This window comes from Heterodontus francisci, chromosome 3 (genome assembly GCF_036365525.1).
Source record: "Heterodontus francisci isolate sHetFra1 chromosome 3, sHetFra1.hap1, whole genome shotgun sequence".
Lineage (NCBI taxonomy): Eukaryota > Metazoa > Chordata > Chondrichthyes > Heterodontiformes > Heterodontidae > Heterodontus > Heterodontus francisci.
Window position 1 is genome coordinate 151343581 of NC_090373.1, and position 18641 is coordinate 151362221.

The 18641-nt window shown below is 45.1% G+C and overlaps 1 protein-coding gene across 2 annotated transcripts in view; it reads left to right on the forward strand.

Annotated features, from left to right (window-relative positions):
- The window catches only part of LOC137353107 (glutamate receptor ionotropic, kainate 2), a 575020-nt gene that overhangs the window by 322093 nt on the left and 234286 nt on the right, over positions 1 to 18641 (forward strand). For both annotated transcript variants that reach the window (XM_068019103.1, XM_068019112.1), the window contains exon 7: positions 16449 to 16592. In XM_068019103.1, the coding sequence (XP_067875204.1) occupies positions 16449 to 16592 (144 nt within the window). The remainder of the gene's footprint in view (positions 1 to 16448; positions 16593 to 18641) is intronic.

Genomic DNA, 18641 nt, shown 5'->3' on the forward strand with positions numbered 1-18641 from the left:
AGTATACCGTTTTGGATACTGCTGGGGGGGATGGCCTATCAGGGGAAAACAGCAGCAGCCAGAGCAATGGCACCACGGCTGGCACTGTTGTTCAGCAGGGAGGGACAAAGCGCAGAAGAGCAATAGTTATAGGGGACTCTATAGTCAGGGGCACAGATAGCGCTTCTGTGGACGTGAAAGAGATTCCAGGATGGTATGTTGCCTCCCTGGTGCCAGGGTCAAGGATGTCTCTGAACAGACAGGGGGCATTCTGAAGGGGCAGAGTGAACAGCCAGAGGTTGTGGTACACATCTGTACCAATTACATAGGCAAAAAGAGTGATGAGGTCCTGCAGGGGGAGTTTAGGGAGTTAGGTAGTAAGTTAAAAAGCAGGAGCTCAAGGGTTGTAATCTCTGGATTACTCCCTGTGCTACATGCCAGTGAGGCTAGAAATAGGAAGATAGTGAAGCTAAACACGTGGCTGAGCAGCTGGTGTAGAAGGGAGGGTTTCAGATATCTGGACCATTGGGCTCTCTTCAGGGACAGATGGGAACTGTACAAGAAGGACGGGTTACATCTAAACTGGAGGGGCACTAATATCCTGGCTGCAAGGTTTGCTAGTGTCACTCGGGAGGATTTAAACTAGTGTGGCAGGGGGGTGGGAACCAAAGCAGTAGGACAGCTAGTGAAATAAATGAGGAGGACATAGTAAATAAGGCCAGTAGGACTAAGAGGAAGAGCAGGCAGGGGGATGTTGCTGAGCACAGCGGGACTGATGGTCTGAAGTGCATTTGTTTCAATGCGAGAAGTATAACAGGTAAGGCAGATGAACTTAGAGCTTGGATTACTACTTGGAAATATGATGTTGTTGCTATTACAGAGACTTGGTTGAGGGAAGGGCAGGATTGGCAGCTAAACGTTCCAGGCTTTAGAAGCTTCAGGCGGGATAGAGGGGGATGTAAAAGGGGTGGGGGTGTTGCATTACTGGTTAAGGAGAATATCACAGCTGTACTGCGGGAGGACACCTCAAAGGGGTCATGCAGCGAGGCAATATGGGTGGAGCTCAGGAATAGGAAGGGCGCAGTCACGATGTTGGGGGTTTACTACAGACCTCCCAACAGCCAGCGGGAGGTAGAGGAGCAGATATGTAGACAGATTTTGGAAAGATGTAAAGGTAACAGGGTTGTAGTGGTGGGTGATTTTAACTTCCCCTATATTGACTGGGACTCACTTAGTGCTAGGGGCTTGGATGGGGCAGAATTTGTGAGGAGCATCCAGGAGGGCTTCTTGAAACAGTATGTAGATAGTCCAACTAGGGATGGGGCCACTCTGGACCTGGTATTGGGGAATGAGCCCGGCCAGGTGGTCGAAGTTTCAGTGGGGGAGCATTTCGGGAGCAGTGACCATAATTCCATAAGTTTTAAGGTACTTGTGGATAAGGAAAAGAGTAGTCCTCGGGTGAAGGTGCTAAATTGGGGGAAGGCTAATTATAACAATATTAGGCAGGAACTGAAGAATTTAGATTTGGGGCGGCTGTTTGAGGGTAAATCAACATCTGACATGTGGGAATCTTTCAAACGTCAGCTGATTAGAATCCAGCACCAGCATGTTCCTGTGAGGAAGGAAGACAAGTTTGGCAAGTTTCGGGAAGCTTGGATAACGCGGGATATTGTGAGCCTAGTCAAAAAGAAAAAGGAAGCATTTGTAAGGGCTGGAAGGCTAGGAACAGACAAAGCACTTGAGGAATATAAAGACAGTAGGAAGGAACTTAAGCAAGGAGTTAGGAGGGCTAAAAGGGGTCATGAAAAGTCATTGGCAAACAGGATTAAGGAAAATCCCAAGGCTTTTTATACGTATATAAAGAGCAAGAGGGTAACCAGGGAAAGGGTTGGCCCACTCAAGGGCAGAGATGGGAATATATGTGTGGAGCCAGAGCAAATGGGCGAGGTGCTAAATGAGTACTTTGCATCAGTATTCACCAAGGAGAAGGACTTGGTGGATGATGAGCCTAGGGAAGGGAGTGCAGATAGTCTCAGTCGTCTCATTATCAAAAAGGAGGAGGTGTTGGGTGTCTTGCAAAGCATTAAGGTAGATAAATCCCCAGGGCCTGATGGGATCTACCCTAGAATACTGAGGGAGGCAAGGGAGGAAATTGCTGGGGCCTTGACAGAAATCCTTGCATCCTCATTGGCTACAGGTGAGGTCCCAGAGGACTGGAGAATAGCCAATGTTGTTCCTTTGTTTAAGATGGGTGGCAAGGATAATCCAGGAAATTATAGACCGGTGAGCCTTATGTCAGTGGTAGGGAAACTATTAGAGAGGATTATTCGGGACAGGATTTACTCCCAGTTGGAAACAAATGAACTTATTAGCAAGAGATTGCATGGTTTTGTGAAGGGGAGGTCGTGTCTTACTAATTTGATTGAGTTTTTTGAGGAAGTGACGAAGATGATTGATGAAGGAAGGGCAGTGGATGTTATCTGTATGGACTTTAGTAAAGCCTTTGACAAGGTCCCGCATGGCAGACTGGTACAAAAGGTGAAGTCACACGGGATCAGAGGGGAGCTGGCAAGATGGATACAGAACTTGCTCGGTGATAGAAGACAGAGGGTATCAGTGGATGGGTGTTTTTCTGAATGGAGGGATGTGGTGTTGCACAGGGATCAGTGCTGGGACCTTTGCTGTTTGCAGTATATATAAATGATTTGGAGGAAAATGTAGCTGGTCTGATAAGTAAGTTTGCGGACGACACAAAGGTTGGTGGAGTTGCGGATAATAATGAGGATTGTCAGAGGATACAGCAGGATATAGATCGGTTGGAGACTTGGGCGGAGAAATGGCAGATGGAGTTTTATCCGGACAAATGTGAAGTAATGCATTTTGGAAGGTCTAGTGCAGGTGGGAGGTATACAGTAAATGGCAGAACCCTTAGGAGTATTGGCAGGCAGAGAGATCTGGGCGTACAGGTCCACAGGTCACTGAAAGTGGCAACGCAGGTGGATAAGGTAGTCAAGAAGGCATACGGCATGCTTGCCTTCATCGGTCGGGGCATAGAGTATAAAAATTGGCAAGTCATGTTGCAGCTGTACAGAACCTTAGTTAGGCCACACTTAGAATATTGCGTGCAATTCTGGCCGCCACACTACCAGAAGGACGTGGAGGCTTTGGAGAGGGTACAGAGGAGGTTTACCAGGATGTTGCCTGGTCTGGAGGGCATTAGCTATGAGGAGAGGTTGGAAAAACTCGGATTGTTTTCACTGGAACGACGGAGGTGGAGGGGCGACATGACAGAGGTTTACAAAGTTATGAGCGGCATGGAAAGAGTGGATAGTCAGAAACTTTTTCCCGGGGTGGAAGAGTCAGTTACTAGGGGACATAGGTTTAAGGTGCGAGGAGCAACGTTTAGAGGGGATGTGCGAGGCAAGTTATTTACACAGAGGGTGGTGAGTGCCTGGAACTTGCTGCCAGGGGAGGTGGTGGAAGCAGATACGATAGCGACGTTTAAGAGACATCTTGACAAATACATGAATAGGAAGGGAATAAAGGGATATGGGCCCCGGAAGTGCAGAAGGTGTTAGTTTAGGCAGGCATCAAGATCGGAGCAGGCTTGGAGGGCCGAATGGCCTGTTCCTGTGCTGTACTGTTCTTTCTTCTTTGTTCAATCCAAAATTACAGCCATCGAATGTTGGGTGCAGATCAGTCACGGAAATTGAATGGAAATAAAAGTGGAAACAGGTGTAAATCAACTGCCATCTCTTTGTCTCCCATTTTTACACTATTGCATAAAGTCAAGATCTACTCCACTGACTTACTGATCTATTCACCGAGGAGAGGGACATGACGGATGTTGAGGTTAGGAACAGATGTTTGATTACTCTAGGTCAAGTCGGCATAAGGAGGGAGGAAGTGTTGGGTATTCTAAAGGGCATTAAGGTGGACAAGTCCCCAGGTCCGGATGGGATCTATCCCAGGTTACTGAGGGAAGCGAGAGAGGAAATAGCTGGGGCCTTAACAGATATCTTTGCAGCATCCTTAAACACGGGTGAGGTCCCGGAGGACTGGAGAATTGCTAATGTTGTCCCCTTGTTTAAGAAGGGTAGCAGGGATAATCCAGGTAATTATAGACCGGTGAGCCTGACGTCAGTGGTAGGGAAGCTGCTGGAGAAGATACTGAGGGATAGGATCTATTCCCATTTGGAAGAAAATGGGCTCATCAGTGATAGGCAACATGGTTTTGTGCAGGGAAGGTCATGTCTTACCAACTTAATAGAATTCTTTGAGGAAGTGACAAAGTTGATTGATGAGGGAAGGGCTGTCGATGTCATATACATGGACTTCAGTAAGGCGTTTGATAAGGTTCCCCATGGCAGGCTGATGGAGAAAGTGAAGGCGCTTGGGGTCCAAGGTGTACTAGCTAGATGGATAAAGAACTGGCTGGGCAACAGGAGACAGAGAGTAGCAGTAGAAGGGAGTTTCTCAAAATGGAGATGTGTGACCAGTGGTGTTCCACAGGGATCCGTGCTGGGACCACTGTTGTTTGTGATATACATTAATGATTTGGAGGAAAGTATAGGTGGACTGATTAGCAAATTTGCAGACGACACTAAGATTGGTGGAGTAGCAGATAGTGAAGGGGACTGTCAGAGAATACAGCAGAATATAGATAGATTGGAGAGTTGGGCAGAGAAATGGCAGATGGAGTTCAATCAGGGCAAATGCGAGGTGATGCATTTTGGAAGATCCAATTCAAGAGTGAACTATACAGTAAATGGAAAAGTCCTGGGGAAAATTGATGTCCAGAGAGATTTGGGTGTTCAGGTCCACTGTTCCCTGAAGGTGGCAACGCAGGTAAATAGAGTGGTCAAGAAGGCATACGGCATGCTTTCCTTCATCGGACGGGGCATTGAGTACAAGAGTTGGCAGGTCATGTTACAGTTGTATAGGACTTTGGTTCGGCCACATTTGGAATACTGCGTACAGTTCTGGTCGCCACATTATCAAAAGGATGTGGATGCTTTGGAGAGGGTGCAGAGGAGGTTCACCAGGATGTTGCCTGGTATGGAGGGCGCTAGCTATGAAGAGAGGTTGAGTAGATTAGGATTATTTTCATTAGAAAGACGGAGGTTGAGGGGGGACCTGATTGAGGTGTACAAAATCATGAGAGGTATAGACAGGGTGGATAGCAAGAGGCTTTTTCCCAGAGTGGGGGTTTCAATTACTAGAGGACACGAGTTCAAAGTGAAAGGGGAAAAGTTTAGGGGGGATATGCGTGGAAAGTTCTTTACGCAGAGGGTGGTGGGCACCTGGAACGCATTGCCAGCGGAGGTGGTAGATGCGGGCACGATGGAGTCTTTTAAGATGTATCTAGACAGATACATGAATGGGCAGGAAGAAAAGAGATACAGAACCTTAGAAAATAGGCGACATGTTTAGAGAGAGGATCTGGATCGGCGCAGGCTTGGAGGGCCGAAGGGCCTGTTCCTGTGCTGTAATTATCTTTGTTCTTTGTTCTTTGTTCTTTGACTGTGATTAAAGTACATGAAATTCCAGTTTAAATTTTTCTGAATTCATGTTAAGAAAACAATGAAAAAGCAAGCTCACATTGAATATGCTATTGAATCATACAGACCAGGAACGTCCCAGGTTTGATCCCCAGTCCTTTCCACAGCATCTGATTCTATCATGAGTAACTTAGACATGGAGCTTGAGAGTGGAGGTCGGGTTCAAATGAAACTTGGGGACAAATGTGCAAGCACGGAGGCAGGCAGTTTATGAGCTCATAATGCAGCATGACGTCTCTGAATAGGGCAATGACCTCCACCCCCCATGTTCGTCTATGCTACGGTATGCTCCTAATTTCAAATTTACAGTTCCGTAGATCCTGAAGGTCACAGAATAAGGGTTAGCTCTACAATGCAGTCAAACCTGTTCTTTTCCGATTGAATGCTGCCTTCTTTCCTCTGTGGTGAGTATTGGCCTACTTCTGAGGCCTGGCATTGAGGCATACCAAGGAGACTTTCGTTGACTGAAGCTTGTGTTGCACACATCTGATATCAAGAGAGAAAATGGATTCTTGTCAACGGCTTCCTGTTGTGTTGCTGAGAGGTGTCAAGAAAAAAAAAAGTTTATTTCTGGTGGGTGTAAGGTGCTCTCAAGGAAATATCCTGATCAGCTGCCTCCAAAGAGCTTTCCTAGTGTGAGACATACATGCCACACTGTTGAACATTCATCCTGTGACATAACCAGCCATCATTTTATCATCAGGTGTTTAAGTATCTTTCAAAATTACTGTGCACTGTTTAAAAAATGGGCCAACTTGTGTATATGTGAACATGATGCAAGCCCATTTGTACGAATGGAAATACAATGAAGGCCCACATGAACACAGTATTTATTTTCAGCTTTTTAAATTGGATTTACAGTAATAAGAATTTGCATATGGCACTCCTCATGTTGGAAAAGTAATAAGAATGGCATTTATATCGTGCCGTTTCCTGTCGTAAAATCTGAAAACGCAGTGAAAGTACATACTATAGTGGCTGTGACTTATCGAAACCCCGAAAGCTGGAGTACCTGGTTCAAAATTGGATGGTGTCCACCATATTGACATGATGGGCTGAATTTTACCAACCCCTTGATGCCGTGGGTCGCGGCAGGGGGGCCCATAAAATTTAGCAGGGGAGGTCCGCCTTGACCCCTGACGTTGAGTAGTGCCCGCTGCATATTACCGGCGGCGGGGGGGGGGGACCTCTAAATATTTAAATGAAGAATAATGAGATGTAAATTGCTTCAGTATTCACTAGTGAGAGGGACCTTGTCGTTTGTGAGTACAGTGTGAAACAGGCTGATCTGCTCGAACAGGTTGATGTTAAGAAGGAGAATGTGCTGAAAATTTTGAAAGACATGAGGATAGATAAGTCCCCGGGGCCAGACGGGATATACCCAAGGTTATTACGGGAAGCGAGGGAAGAGATTGCCGCGCCTTTGGCGATGATCTTTGCGTCCTCACTGTCCACTGGAGTGGTACCAGATGATTGGAGGGTGGTAAATGTTATTCCCTTGTTCAAGAAAGGGAATAGGGATAACCCTGGAAATTACAGACCAATCAGTCTTACATCGGTGGTGGGCAAATTATTGGCGAGGATTCTGAGAGACAGGATTTATGATTATTTGGAAAAGCATAGTTTGATTAGAGATAGTCAGCATGGCTTTGTGAGGGGCAGGTCATGCCTCACAAGCCTTATTGATTTCTTTGAGGATGTGACAAAACACATTGATGAAGGAAGAGCAGTGGATGTGGTGTATATGGATTTTAGCAAGGCGTTTGATAAGGTTCCCCATGGTAGGCTCATTCAGAAAGTAAGGAGGCATGGGATACAGGGAATTTTGGCTGTCTGGATACAGAATTGGCTGGCCCATAGAAGACAGAGGGTGGTAGTAGATGGAAAGTATTCCGCCTGGAGCTCGGTGACCAGTGGTGTTCCGCAGGGATCTGTTCTGGGACCTCTGCTCTTTGTGATTTTTATAAATGACTTGGATGAGGACGTGGAAGGCTGGGTTAGTAAGTTTGCCAATGACACAAAGGTTGCTGGAGTTGTGGATAGTGTGGAGGGCTGTTGTAGGTGGCAACTGGTCATTGACAGGATGCAGAGCTGGGCTGAGAATTGGCAGATGGAGTTCAACCTGGAAAAGTGTGAAGTGATTCATTTTGGAAGGTCGAATTTGAATGCAGAATACAGGCTTAAAGACAGGATTCTTGGCAGTGTGGAGGAACAGAGGGATCTTGGGGTCCATGTCCATAGATCGCTCAAAGTTGCCACCCAAGTTGATAGGGTTGTTAAGAAGGCGTATGGGGTGTTGGCTTTCATTAACAGGGGGATTGAGTTTAAGAGCCGCGAGGTTATGCTGCAGCTCTATAAAGCCCTGGTTAGACCACACTTGGAATATTGTGTTCAGTTCTAGTCACCTGATTATAGGAAGGATGTGGAACTTTAGAGAGGGTGCAGAGGAGATTTACCAGGATGCTGCCTGGACTGGAGGGCATGTCTTATGAAGAAAGGTTGAGGGAGCTAGGGTTTTTCTCATTGGAGCGAAGAAGGATGAGAGGTGACTTGATAAAGGTGTACAAGATGATGAGAGGCATAGATAGAGTGGATAGCCAGAGACTTTTTCCCAGGACGGAAAGGGCTATCACCAGGGGGCATAATATTAAGGTGCTTGGAGGAAGGTTTAGGGGAGATGTCAGAGGTAGGTTCTTTCCACAGAGAGTGGTGGATGTGTGGAATGCACTGCCAGCAGTGGTAGTAGAAGCAGATACATTAGGGACATTTAAGCGACTCTTGGATAGGAACATGGATGATAGTAGAATGAAGGGTATGTCGGTAGTTTGATCTTAGAGTAGGTTAAAGGGTTGGCACAACATCGTGGGCCGAAGGGCCTGTACTGTTCTATGTTCTATGTTCTAAATTGACCTACCTGCAGGCGGTGGCCGTCCCACGCTGATTTTACCACCGCTGAAAGCAGCTCACGTGCCATTGGAACTCGATACAGAGTTCCAAGGCAAGAACCTGGTGGAGAGGGGGAGAAATAAAATTTTCAGCGTGTGAGGGGTGGGGGAGCAGAGAAAACAATTATTATTATCTGCTGGGATGGTGGGAAGGGGTTGAAGGGCAAATGTTAGAAGGTTGGGGGGGGTAAGTTCGGGTAGGGAATAAAGTACGTTTTGCCAATAGGGGCCAATTAAAAGACCATTTGATGTTTGGGGAAGGACCCCCATATTCTAATTGTTTATTTAAAAAAAAATTAGGACTACTGTAACTTTAATAATTAAAATTTCTGCTGAGGGCTTAAAGCCCTTTAAAAATGGCGCCGGCGCCTGCGCGGTGGCACCGGACGCCATTGCCAGGGACATGGCGACCACCCCCTCTGCGTCTTCAGGGGTGGCCGTCCCGCCCCCTCTATTTAAATCAGAGGCACTATGCAGAGGCACTTCCATGTCGGAAGGTCACCGCTCTCACAGTGCACCGCCATGGAGTGCAGTGCACTAATAAAATCCAGCCCACTATGTCTGATGAATGCAGAGCAGCAATCGACAAAAGCTATAGAAAACAGAACTATACAGTCAAAACAGTACAAAAGATAAAATAAAAACTAAGGTACTCTGGTAAGACTATATTTTGAGGACTGTTTTCAATTTGGGTCACTGAGACAGAAGGGAGATATTTAATTTGGATAAGAGGACACAGGCTGAAAGTGGTAAAAGGCAAATTTAGGACAGGAAGTTCTTCTGAAGAACAAATGATTGATGAATAGTTGGAATGGACTTCTGGATAAAGCTTAGAGTTAATTGAAAAATAATTGGCTACTGTGGTGGGTGTTTGTTCTTTCTGTATGTTTGATTTTCCATATCTGGAATTATCATGTGTTGAGTTGTCAGGAATATCACAGCACACTGAACCATGGAATGATGGAACAGGGACTGTACTGATGATTTTCCACACAGCGAGCCTTGTTTCAAACTGTTAAGTGGAGACCAGACACTTCTGCACAAGAATTGGGAGAAGATGTGCAATTATGCTTCAGCTATGCAGGACATTGGTGACACCACATCTGGAGTACTGTGTACAGCACTGGTCGCCTTATTTAAGGAAAGATGTAAATGCATTGGAGGCAGTACAGAGAAGGTTTACTAGACTAATACCTGGAATGGGCAGGCTGTCTTATGAGGAAAGATTGGACAGGCTAGGCTTGCATCCGCTGGAATTTAGAAGAGTAAGAGGCGACTTGATTGAAACATATAAGGTCCTGAGGGGTCTTGACAGAGTGGGTGTGGAAAGGATGTTTCCCCTTGTGGGAGAATCTAGAACTAGGGGTCACTGTTTAAAAATAAGGGGTCGCCCATTTAAGACAGAGATGAGGAGAAATTTTTTCTCTCAGAGGGTCTTGAGTCTTTGGAATTCTCTTCCTCAAAAGGCGGTGGAAGCAGAGTCTTTGAATATTTTTAAGGCAGAGGTAGATAGATTCTTGATAAGCAAGGGGGTGGAAGGATATCGGGGGTAGGTGGAAATGTGGAGTAATCAGTTCAGTTATTGAATGGCGGAGCAGGCTCGAGGGACCGAGTGGCCTACTCCTGCTCCTAATTCGTATGTTCGTAAGTACGTATTTTTGTTAGGCAAGCTTATTAAGGGTTATGGAACCAAGATGGGTAGATATAGTTAAGATGCAGATGAGTCATGATCTAAATGAATGGTGGGACATGATAGAATTTTACATTATGTTTGAAAGTGAGGTAGTTCAATCTGAGACCAGGGTGTTAAATTTGAACAAAGGAAATTATGAAGGTATGAGGGGCAAACTGGCTGAGGTGGATTGGAAAAATACATTAAAATGTGTAACAGTACATAGGCAATGGAAAGTCTTTAAAGAAATATTACATAGTTTACAGCAACTATACATTCCTTCAAGGCACAAAAGTAAAGACAGTCAACCGTGACTAACAAAGAAAGTTAAGGATTGTATAAGATTGAAAGAAAAGGCCTATAAAGTTGCCAGAAATAGTAGTAAACCTGAGGATTGGGAGGATTTTAGGATACAGCAAAGGAGAACCAAGAAACTGATAAAGAAAGGGAGAATAGAATATGAATGTAACCTAGCAAATAATATAAAAATGAACTGCAAAAGCTTCTACAGCTATGTAAAAGGGAAACATTTGGCGAAGACAAATGTGGGTCTATTACAGGCAGAGTCAGGCGAATTTATAATGGGGAATAGAGAAATGGCAGAGAAGCTAAATGATTACCTAGTGTCTGTCTTCACTGAGGAAGATACAAGAAATCTCCTAGAATTCGAGATCCAAGGGATTAGGGGGAATGAGGAATTGAAGGAAATTAGTATTAGTAAGAAGGTTGTATTGGAGAAATTAATGGGGCTGAACGTTGAAAAGACCCAGGACCTGATATTCTACATTCCAGAGTGTTGAAAGAGGTAGCTATGGAGATAATGGATGCATTGGTGATTATCTTCCAAAATTCTATAGATTCTGGAGCGGTTCCTGCAGATTGGAAGATCGCAAATGTCACCCCACTATTTAAGAAGGGAGGGAGAGAGAAAACAGGGAATTACAGACCTGTTAGCCTTACATCACTCGTTGGGAAAATGTGAGACTCTATTCTAAAGGATGTGATAAATGGACACTTGGATAGCAATGATCTGATCGGGCATAGTCAACATGGATTTATGAATGGAAAATCATGTTTAACGAACCTGTTGGAGTTTTTTGAGGATGTTACTAACAGAATTGATAAACGGGAGTCGGTGAACGTGGTATACTTGGATTTTCAGAAGGCTTTTGATAAAGTCCCCCACAGGAGGTTGGTTAGCAAAATTAAAGCACATGGGATAGGTGGTAATGTACTGGCATTAATTAAGGATTGGTTAACAGGCAGAAAGCAGAGAATAGGAATAAACGGGTCATTTATTGTTGGTAGGCTGTGACTAGTGGGGTACCGCCGGGATCAGTGCTTGGGCCTCAGCCCAATATATATCAATGATTTGGATGTGGAGACCAAATGTAGTATTTCCAAGTTCATGGATAACACAGAACTAGGTGGGAATGTGTGTTGTGAGGAAGATGCAATTTAGATTTGGACAGACTTAGTGAGTGGGCAAGAACGGAATAAAATGTGGAAAAATGTGAGGTTAACCACTTTGGTAGGAGGCGTAGATGTGTGAGTATTTCTTAAATGGTAAGAGATTAGAAAGTGTAGATGTACAAAGGGACCTGGGTGTACTTGTCAATAAGTCACTGAAAGCTAACATGCAGGTGCAGCAAGCAGTTAGGAAGGCTACTGGTACGTTAGCCTTTATCGCAAGAGGATTTGAGTATGGGAATAGTGAAGTCTTGCTTCAATTGTATAGAACCTTGGTTAGACCACACTTGGAGTACTGTGTGCAGTTTTGGTCCCCTTACCTTAGGAAGGATATTATTGCCATCGAGGGAGTGCAACAAAGAGTCACCAGACTTGTTCCTGGGAAGGCAGAACTGTCCTATGAAGAAAGATTGGGGAAACTGGGCCTGTATTCTCCAGAGCTTTGAAGAATGAGAGGCGATCTCATTGAAACCAGCAAACTACCTAAAGGGATGGACAGGGTAGATGCAGCTATGATGGTTGGGGAGTCTAGAACCAGGGGACACAGTTTCAAAATAAGGGGGAAGCCATTTAGGACAGAGATGAGGAGAAATTTCTTTACTCAGAGGGTTGTGAATCTTTGGAATTCTCTACCCCAGAGAGCTGTGGAAGCTCAGTCATTGAGTATGTTTAAAGCAGAGATTGGCAGATTTCTAAATATAAATGACATAAGGGGATATGAGGATAGTGGTAGGCAGTGGCGTAGTGGTATTATCACTGGACTAGTAACCCAGAGACCCACGGTATTTCTCTGGGGACATGGGTTCGAATCCCACCACAGCAGAAGGTGGAATTTGAACTTAATTAAAAAATCTGGAATTAAAAGCTAGTCTAATGATGGCCATGAAACCATTGTCGATTGTTGTAAAAACCCATCTGGTTCACTAATGTCCTTTAGGGAAGAAAATCTGCTGTCCTAACCTGGTCTGGCCTACATGTAACTCCAGACCCACAGCAATGTGGTTAACTCTTACATGCCCTCTGAAATGGCCTAGCAAGAAACTCAGTTGTACCTAACTGCTACGAAGTCAATAAAAAGGAATGAAATCGGACGGACCACCCGGCATCGACCTAGGCACCGGAAACAACAACAGCAAACCCAGCCCTGTCGACCCTGCAAAGTCCTCCTTACTAACATCTGGGGGCTTGTGTCACAGTTGGGAGAGCTGTCCCACAGACTAGTCAAGCAACAGCCTGACATAGTCATACTCACGGAATCATACCTTACAGACAATGTCCCAGACACTGACACACCATCCCCGGGTATGTCCTGTCCCACTGGCAGGACAGACCCACCAGAGATGGTGGCACAGTGGTATACAGTCGGGAGGGAGTTGCCCTGGGAGTCCTCAACATCAGCTCCGGACCCCATGAAGTCTCATGGCATCAGGTCAAACATGGGCAAGGTAAACTCCGACTGATTATCACCTACCGCCCTCCCTCAGCTGATGACTCAGTACCCCTCCATGTTGAACAGCACTTGGAAGAAGCACTCAGGGTGGCAAGGGCACAAAATGTACTCTGGGTGGGGGACTTCAATGTCCATCACCAAGACTGGCTCGGTAGCACCACTACTGACCGAGCTGGCCGAGTCCTAAAGGACATAGCTGCTAGACTGGGTCTGCGGCAGGTGGTGAGGGAACTAACATGAGGGAAAAACATACTTGACCTTGTCCTCACCAATCTGCCTGCCGCAAATGCTTCTGTCCATGACTGTATTGGTAGGAGTGACCACCACACAGTCCTTGTGGAGACAAAGTCCCGCCTTCACATTGAGGAGACCGTCCATCGTGTTGTGTGGCACTATCACCGTGCTAAATGGGATAGATTTCGAACAGAGCTAGCAATGCAAAACTGGGCATCCATGAGGCGCTGTGGGCCATCAGCAGCAGCAGAATTGTACTCAACCACAATCTGCAACCTCATGACCCGGCATATCCCCCAGTCTATCATTACCATCAAGCCAGGAGACCAACCCTGGTTCAATGAAGAGTGCAGGAGGGCATGCCAGGAGCAGCACCAGGCATACGTCAAAATGAGGTGTCAACCTGGTGAAGCTACAACACAGGACTATCTTCGTGCCAAACTGCGTAAGCAGCATGCGATGGACAGAGCTAAGCGATCCCATAACCAACGGATCAGATCTAAGCTCTGCAGTCCTGCCACATCCAGCCGTGAATGGTGGTGGACAATTAAACAACTAACTGGAGGAGGTGGCTCCACAAATATCCCCATTCTCAATGATGTGGGAGCCCAGCACATCAGTGCGAAAGATAAGGCTGAAGCATTTGCAACAATCTTCAGCCAGAAGTGTCGAGTTGATGATCCATCTCGGCCTCCTCCTGAAGTCCCCAGCATCACAGATGCCAGACTTTAGCCAATTCGATTCACTCCGCGTGATATCAAGAAACGACTGAAGGCACAGGATACTGCAAAAGCTATGGGCCGTGACAATATTCTGGCAATAGTACTGAAGACCTGTGCTCCAACCTGGCCAATTACCGCCCCATCAGCCTACTCTCAATCATCAGTAAAGTGATGGAAGGTGTCATCAACAGTGCCATCAAGCGGCACTTGCTCAGCAGTAACCTGCTCAGTGACGCTCAGTTTGGGTTCCGCCAGGGCCACTCAGCTCCTGACCTCATTACAGCCCTGGTTCAAACATGGACAAAAGAGCTGAACTCAAAAGGTGAGGTGAGAGTGACTACCCTTGACATCAAGGCAGCATTTGACCGAGTATGGCATCAAGGAGCCCTAGCAAAACTGAGGTCAATGGGAATTGGGGGAAAACTCTCCGCTGGCTGGAGTCATACCTAACGCTAAGGAAGATGGTTGTGGTTGTTGGAGATCAATCATCTGAACTCCAGGACATCACTGCAGGAGTTCCTCAGGGTAGTGTCCTAGGTCCAACCATCTTCAGTTGCTTCATCAATGACCTTCCTTCAATCATAAGGTCAGAAGTGGGATGTTCTCTGATGATTGCACAATGTTCAGCACCATTCGTGACTCCTCAGATACTGAAGCAGTCCGTGTAGAAAAGACTTGGACAACATCCAGGCTTGGGCTGATAAGTGGCAAGTAACATTCGCGCCACACAAGTGCAAGGCAATGACCATCTCCAATAAGAGAGAATCTAACCATCTCCCCTTGACATTCAACGGCATTACCATCGCTGAATCCCCCACTATCAACATCCTAGGGGCTACCATTGACCAGAAACTGAACTGGAGTAGCCATATAAATACCGTGGCTACAAGAGCAGGTCAGAGGCTAGGAATCCTGAGGCAAGTAACTCACCTCCTGACTCCCCAAAGCCTGTCCACTATCTACAAGGCACAAGTCAGGAGTGTGATGGAAGACTCTCCACTTGCCTGGATGGTGCAGCTCCAACAACACTCAAGAAGCTCGACACCATCCAGGACAAAGCAGCCCGCTTGATTGGCACCCCATGTACAAAGATTCACTCCCTCCACCACCGACGCACACTGGCAGCAGTGTGTACCATCTACAAGATGCACTGCAGCAATGCACTAAGGCTCCTTAGACAGCACCTTCCAAACCCACGACCTCTACCAACTAGAAGGACAAGGGCAGCAAATGCATGGGAACACCACCACCTGCAAGTTCCCCTCCAAGTCACACACCATCCTGACTTGGAACTATATCGCTGTTCCTTCTCCTTCACTGTCGCTGGGTCAAAATCCTGGAACTCCCTTCCTAATAGCACTGTGGGTGTACCTACCCCAAATGGACTGCAGCGGTTCAAGAAGGCAGCACAACACCACCTTCTCAAGGGCAAATAGGGATGGGCAATAAATGCTGGCCTAGCCAGTGATGCCCACATCCCTGAATGAATAAAAAAAAAGTGTGGGAAAAAAGGCATTGATGATCAGCCATGTGCATACTCAATGGCGGGGCAGGCTGGATGGGCTGAATGGCCTACTCCTGTTCCTATTTTCCTCTGTTCCTATGACAGGTTCAAGGGGCTGAATGGCCTTCTCCTGGTCCTATAAATGCTCAACAGTCATATCCGATTCCTCTTTCTGCCATTTTAACAAGCATTATCCTGTTTTAAATATATGAGTTAATACCTGCATTTAAAATAATGGATCAAGGAATTTAATATAAAAATGCCAAGCTATCATACGACAATATCATCCTTTCTGCAAGAGTAGGGCTGACAGTTTTATTAAACCTATGGAGAGAACAATTCTGATTCCCAGCTCTGGCAGCATCCCAAAGCTGGACACATACTCAGATCCATACAAGAAGTCCAGTGAGGGTCACGGGCGAAGGGGACACAGCTCACACTAACCCTGTAGCAGCATTGTGAGTTAAGACTGTTACTGCCCCTTTCAACAAGATGATTTTGGCAGACGGAGACAGACTCCACAGCATAGTGACTATCAATAAAGAAATGATTATCAGACCTGACAAGAAAGACTTTTTATGATTTTCGGTTTCATACTTTTTTCATTAACATCTTAACGAAAGGGTGCTGTATTAAAAGGAAAAGTCTGACACATTTATGATTCCCCTCAGGTGCTAAATGACATTTTACTTTGTACAAAGAGACATAACTAGCTCAGCTTTTTAAGAAAAAAATAAAAGCCACAAATGCTGGAAATAAACAAAGAAGAGAAATGCAGAACAGGTCAAAAGGGTAGCATTTTGGGCGTGAACTTTTGTCATTAACCACTTGCAACATTAGGGACTTTGATGTAAATGTTCCCGCCTGGTAGCTTGTGTAAAATGATTTTGCTCTTGTATTTGTAATTTCAGACAAACGCTGCCTTAGTTTATGACGCAGTTCATGTTGTATCGGTGGCTGTCCAGCAGTCCCCACAGATGACCGTCAGCTCGTTGCAGTGTAACAGGCACAAACCCTGGCGCTTTGGGAGCCGCTTCATGAAGTTCATTAAAGAGGTACTGCGACAAAACGTTGGGAATGTTTCTTCCTGGTGTCCCTTTCACTTATTTACTCTTTACACAATATCAACTTTACATTCTTTGTAAATCCTTTGAAATGAATCATTAATTGCATGAGTGCCAAAAATCTGTTTATTTCACTGCTTAATAATATTGGGCTATAGTTTCCTCATCTCTGGAAAAATAAAGGGGCTGATCCCCTTTCTTCTCCATTAATTACAACTTGCGAACTTGATGGTTGCAAATTTATTATCTAATAAAATACCAGCCAGTTGTAAAACACCTGTAATGATGATCCTTTAACACTCCTCAAGTATCTGGTAGACCACTTTACCAAAATAAATGTTGTAAAGGTTGATTATTTACTGAAGAATGTACAAGTTTTTTCCAAAATTGTTGAATGGTAATTTCAAAAAGCCAGCAGAAGATCCTAACAAAGTTGAGGAAAAAATACAGGATGTGCCCCAAAGCAGCGATGGTAAAGGAATATCAGTCAAGGAACTATGGAATAGCTTTTCTTATGTACGTTAATCGTAGGATTGATAATGTCTGCACGTGCATTCAGTAATTTGCTGTACCTTCAGGAAGACAATTTGGTAAAATATTAGATGTTGGTGTTAGTGATGGTCGATGCTAAAGTTTATGTAGGTGGTACATGGCGATGCAAGGCTTCAGTTGTTTCCCTAATGAAACAGTGTATTCCAAAGCAGCCATGATGATCTTCACGGCCTACCACTGGTAGTAGGTGGTAGATTTTCTTTGTGGTCTTCTTTAATCTGTTACTACCTCCCAGCTGTATCTAAGGTTCCTTGTCCTGTGTCCCTGAACATCTTCAGGTTGCTGACTCTGGTGAAGTAAACCTATTGCCTGTGTACTATCTATTTTCAGTTGTAGGACACCTTTTCCCTCTGTTCCTGAGTCCTTCTTTTGCCTTGCACAATTCCTGACAGTGGACCTTATACCCAGTGCAACGGGGGACAAATTCAGAGCCAATGTCCCATGCCCAAAGGATGCCTGAAAGATGTCCAACCCAATACTGGCTCAGACCATTTTCTCGGTCTTCCTGACAACCCTTAGAACAGGCATTAGGCTGTACTAAAAATGAGTAACTTCACACTTCTTCATTAATTTTGAGAAATCTGTTTTAGTATTGAAGCAAACATCAGAGCAATGCTAGACACAGGCAAATAGTCTGCTGGTGTTCACAACGAGAATTTCATTACTGTTTACCAAGGGCAGACTGCCACTCGCAAAAGGGCGCTGGATCTCCATACAAAAAGGTGGAGCGTGGGACAGTGACAATAATACAATGTTATTGAACCATACCTTCGGTCCCTTCATCCAAATCATTTATATAAATTGTAAAAAGTTGAGGCCCCAGCACAGATCCCTGCAGCACACCACTCATTACATCTTGCCAATCAGAAAATGACCCATTTATGCCGACTCCCTGTTTCCTGTTAGCTAGCCAATCTTCTATCCATGCCAATCTGTTACCCCCCACATCATGAGCTTTTATTTTCGCAATAACCTTTGATGTGGCACCTTATCAAATGCCTTCTGGAAATCTATGTACAATGCATCCACCAGTTCCCCTTTATCCACAGCACATGTTACTTCTTCGAAGAACTCCAATAAACTGGTTAAACATGATTTCCCTTTCACTAAACCATTTTGACTCTGTTTGTTTACCTTGAATTTTTCTAAATGCCCTGCTATAACATCTTTAATTATAGCTTCTAACATTTTCCCTATGACAAATGTTAAGCTAACTAACTGACCTGTAATTTCCTGCTTTCTGTCTTGCTCCCTTTTTTGAATAAAGGAGTTACGTTGGCTATTTTCCAATCTAATGGAACCTTCTCTGAATCTGGGGAATTTTGGAAAATTAAAACCAACGCATCAACTATCTCACTAGCTACTTCTTTTAAGACCCTAGGATGAAGTCAATCAGGACCGACTTGTCAGCCCGCAGCTCCAACAGTTTGCTCAGTACCACTTCCATGGTGATTGTAATTTTCTTGAGTTCCTCCCTCCCTTCCATTT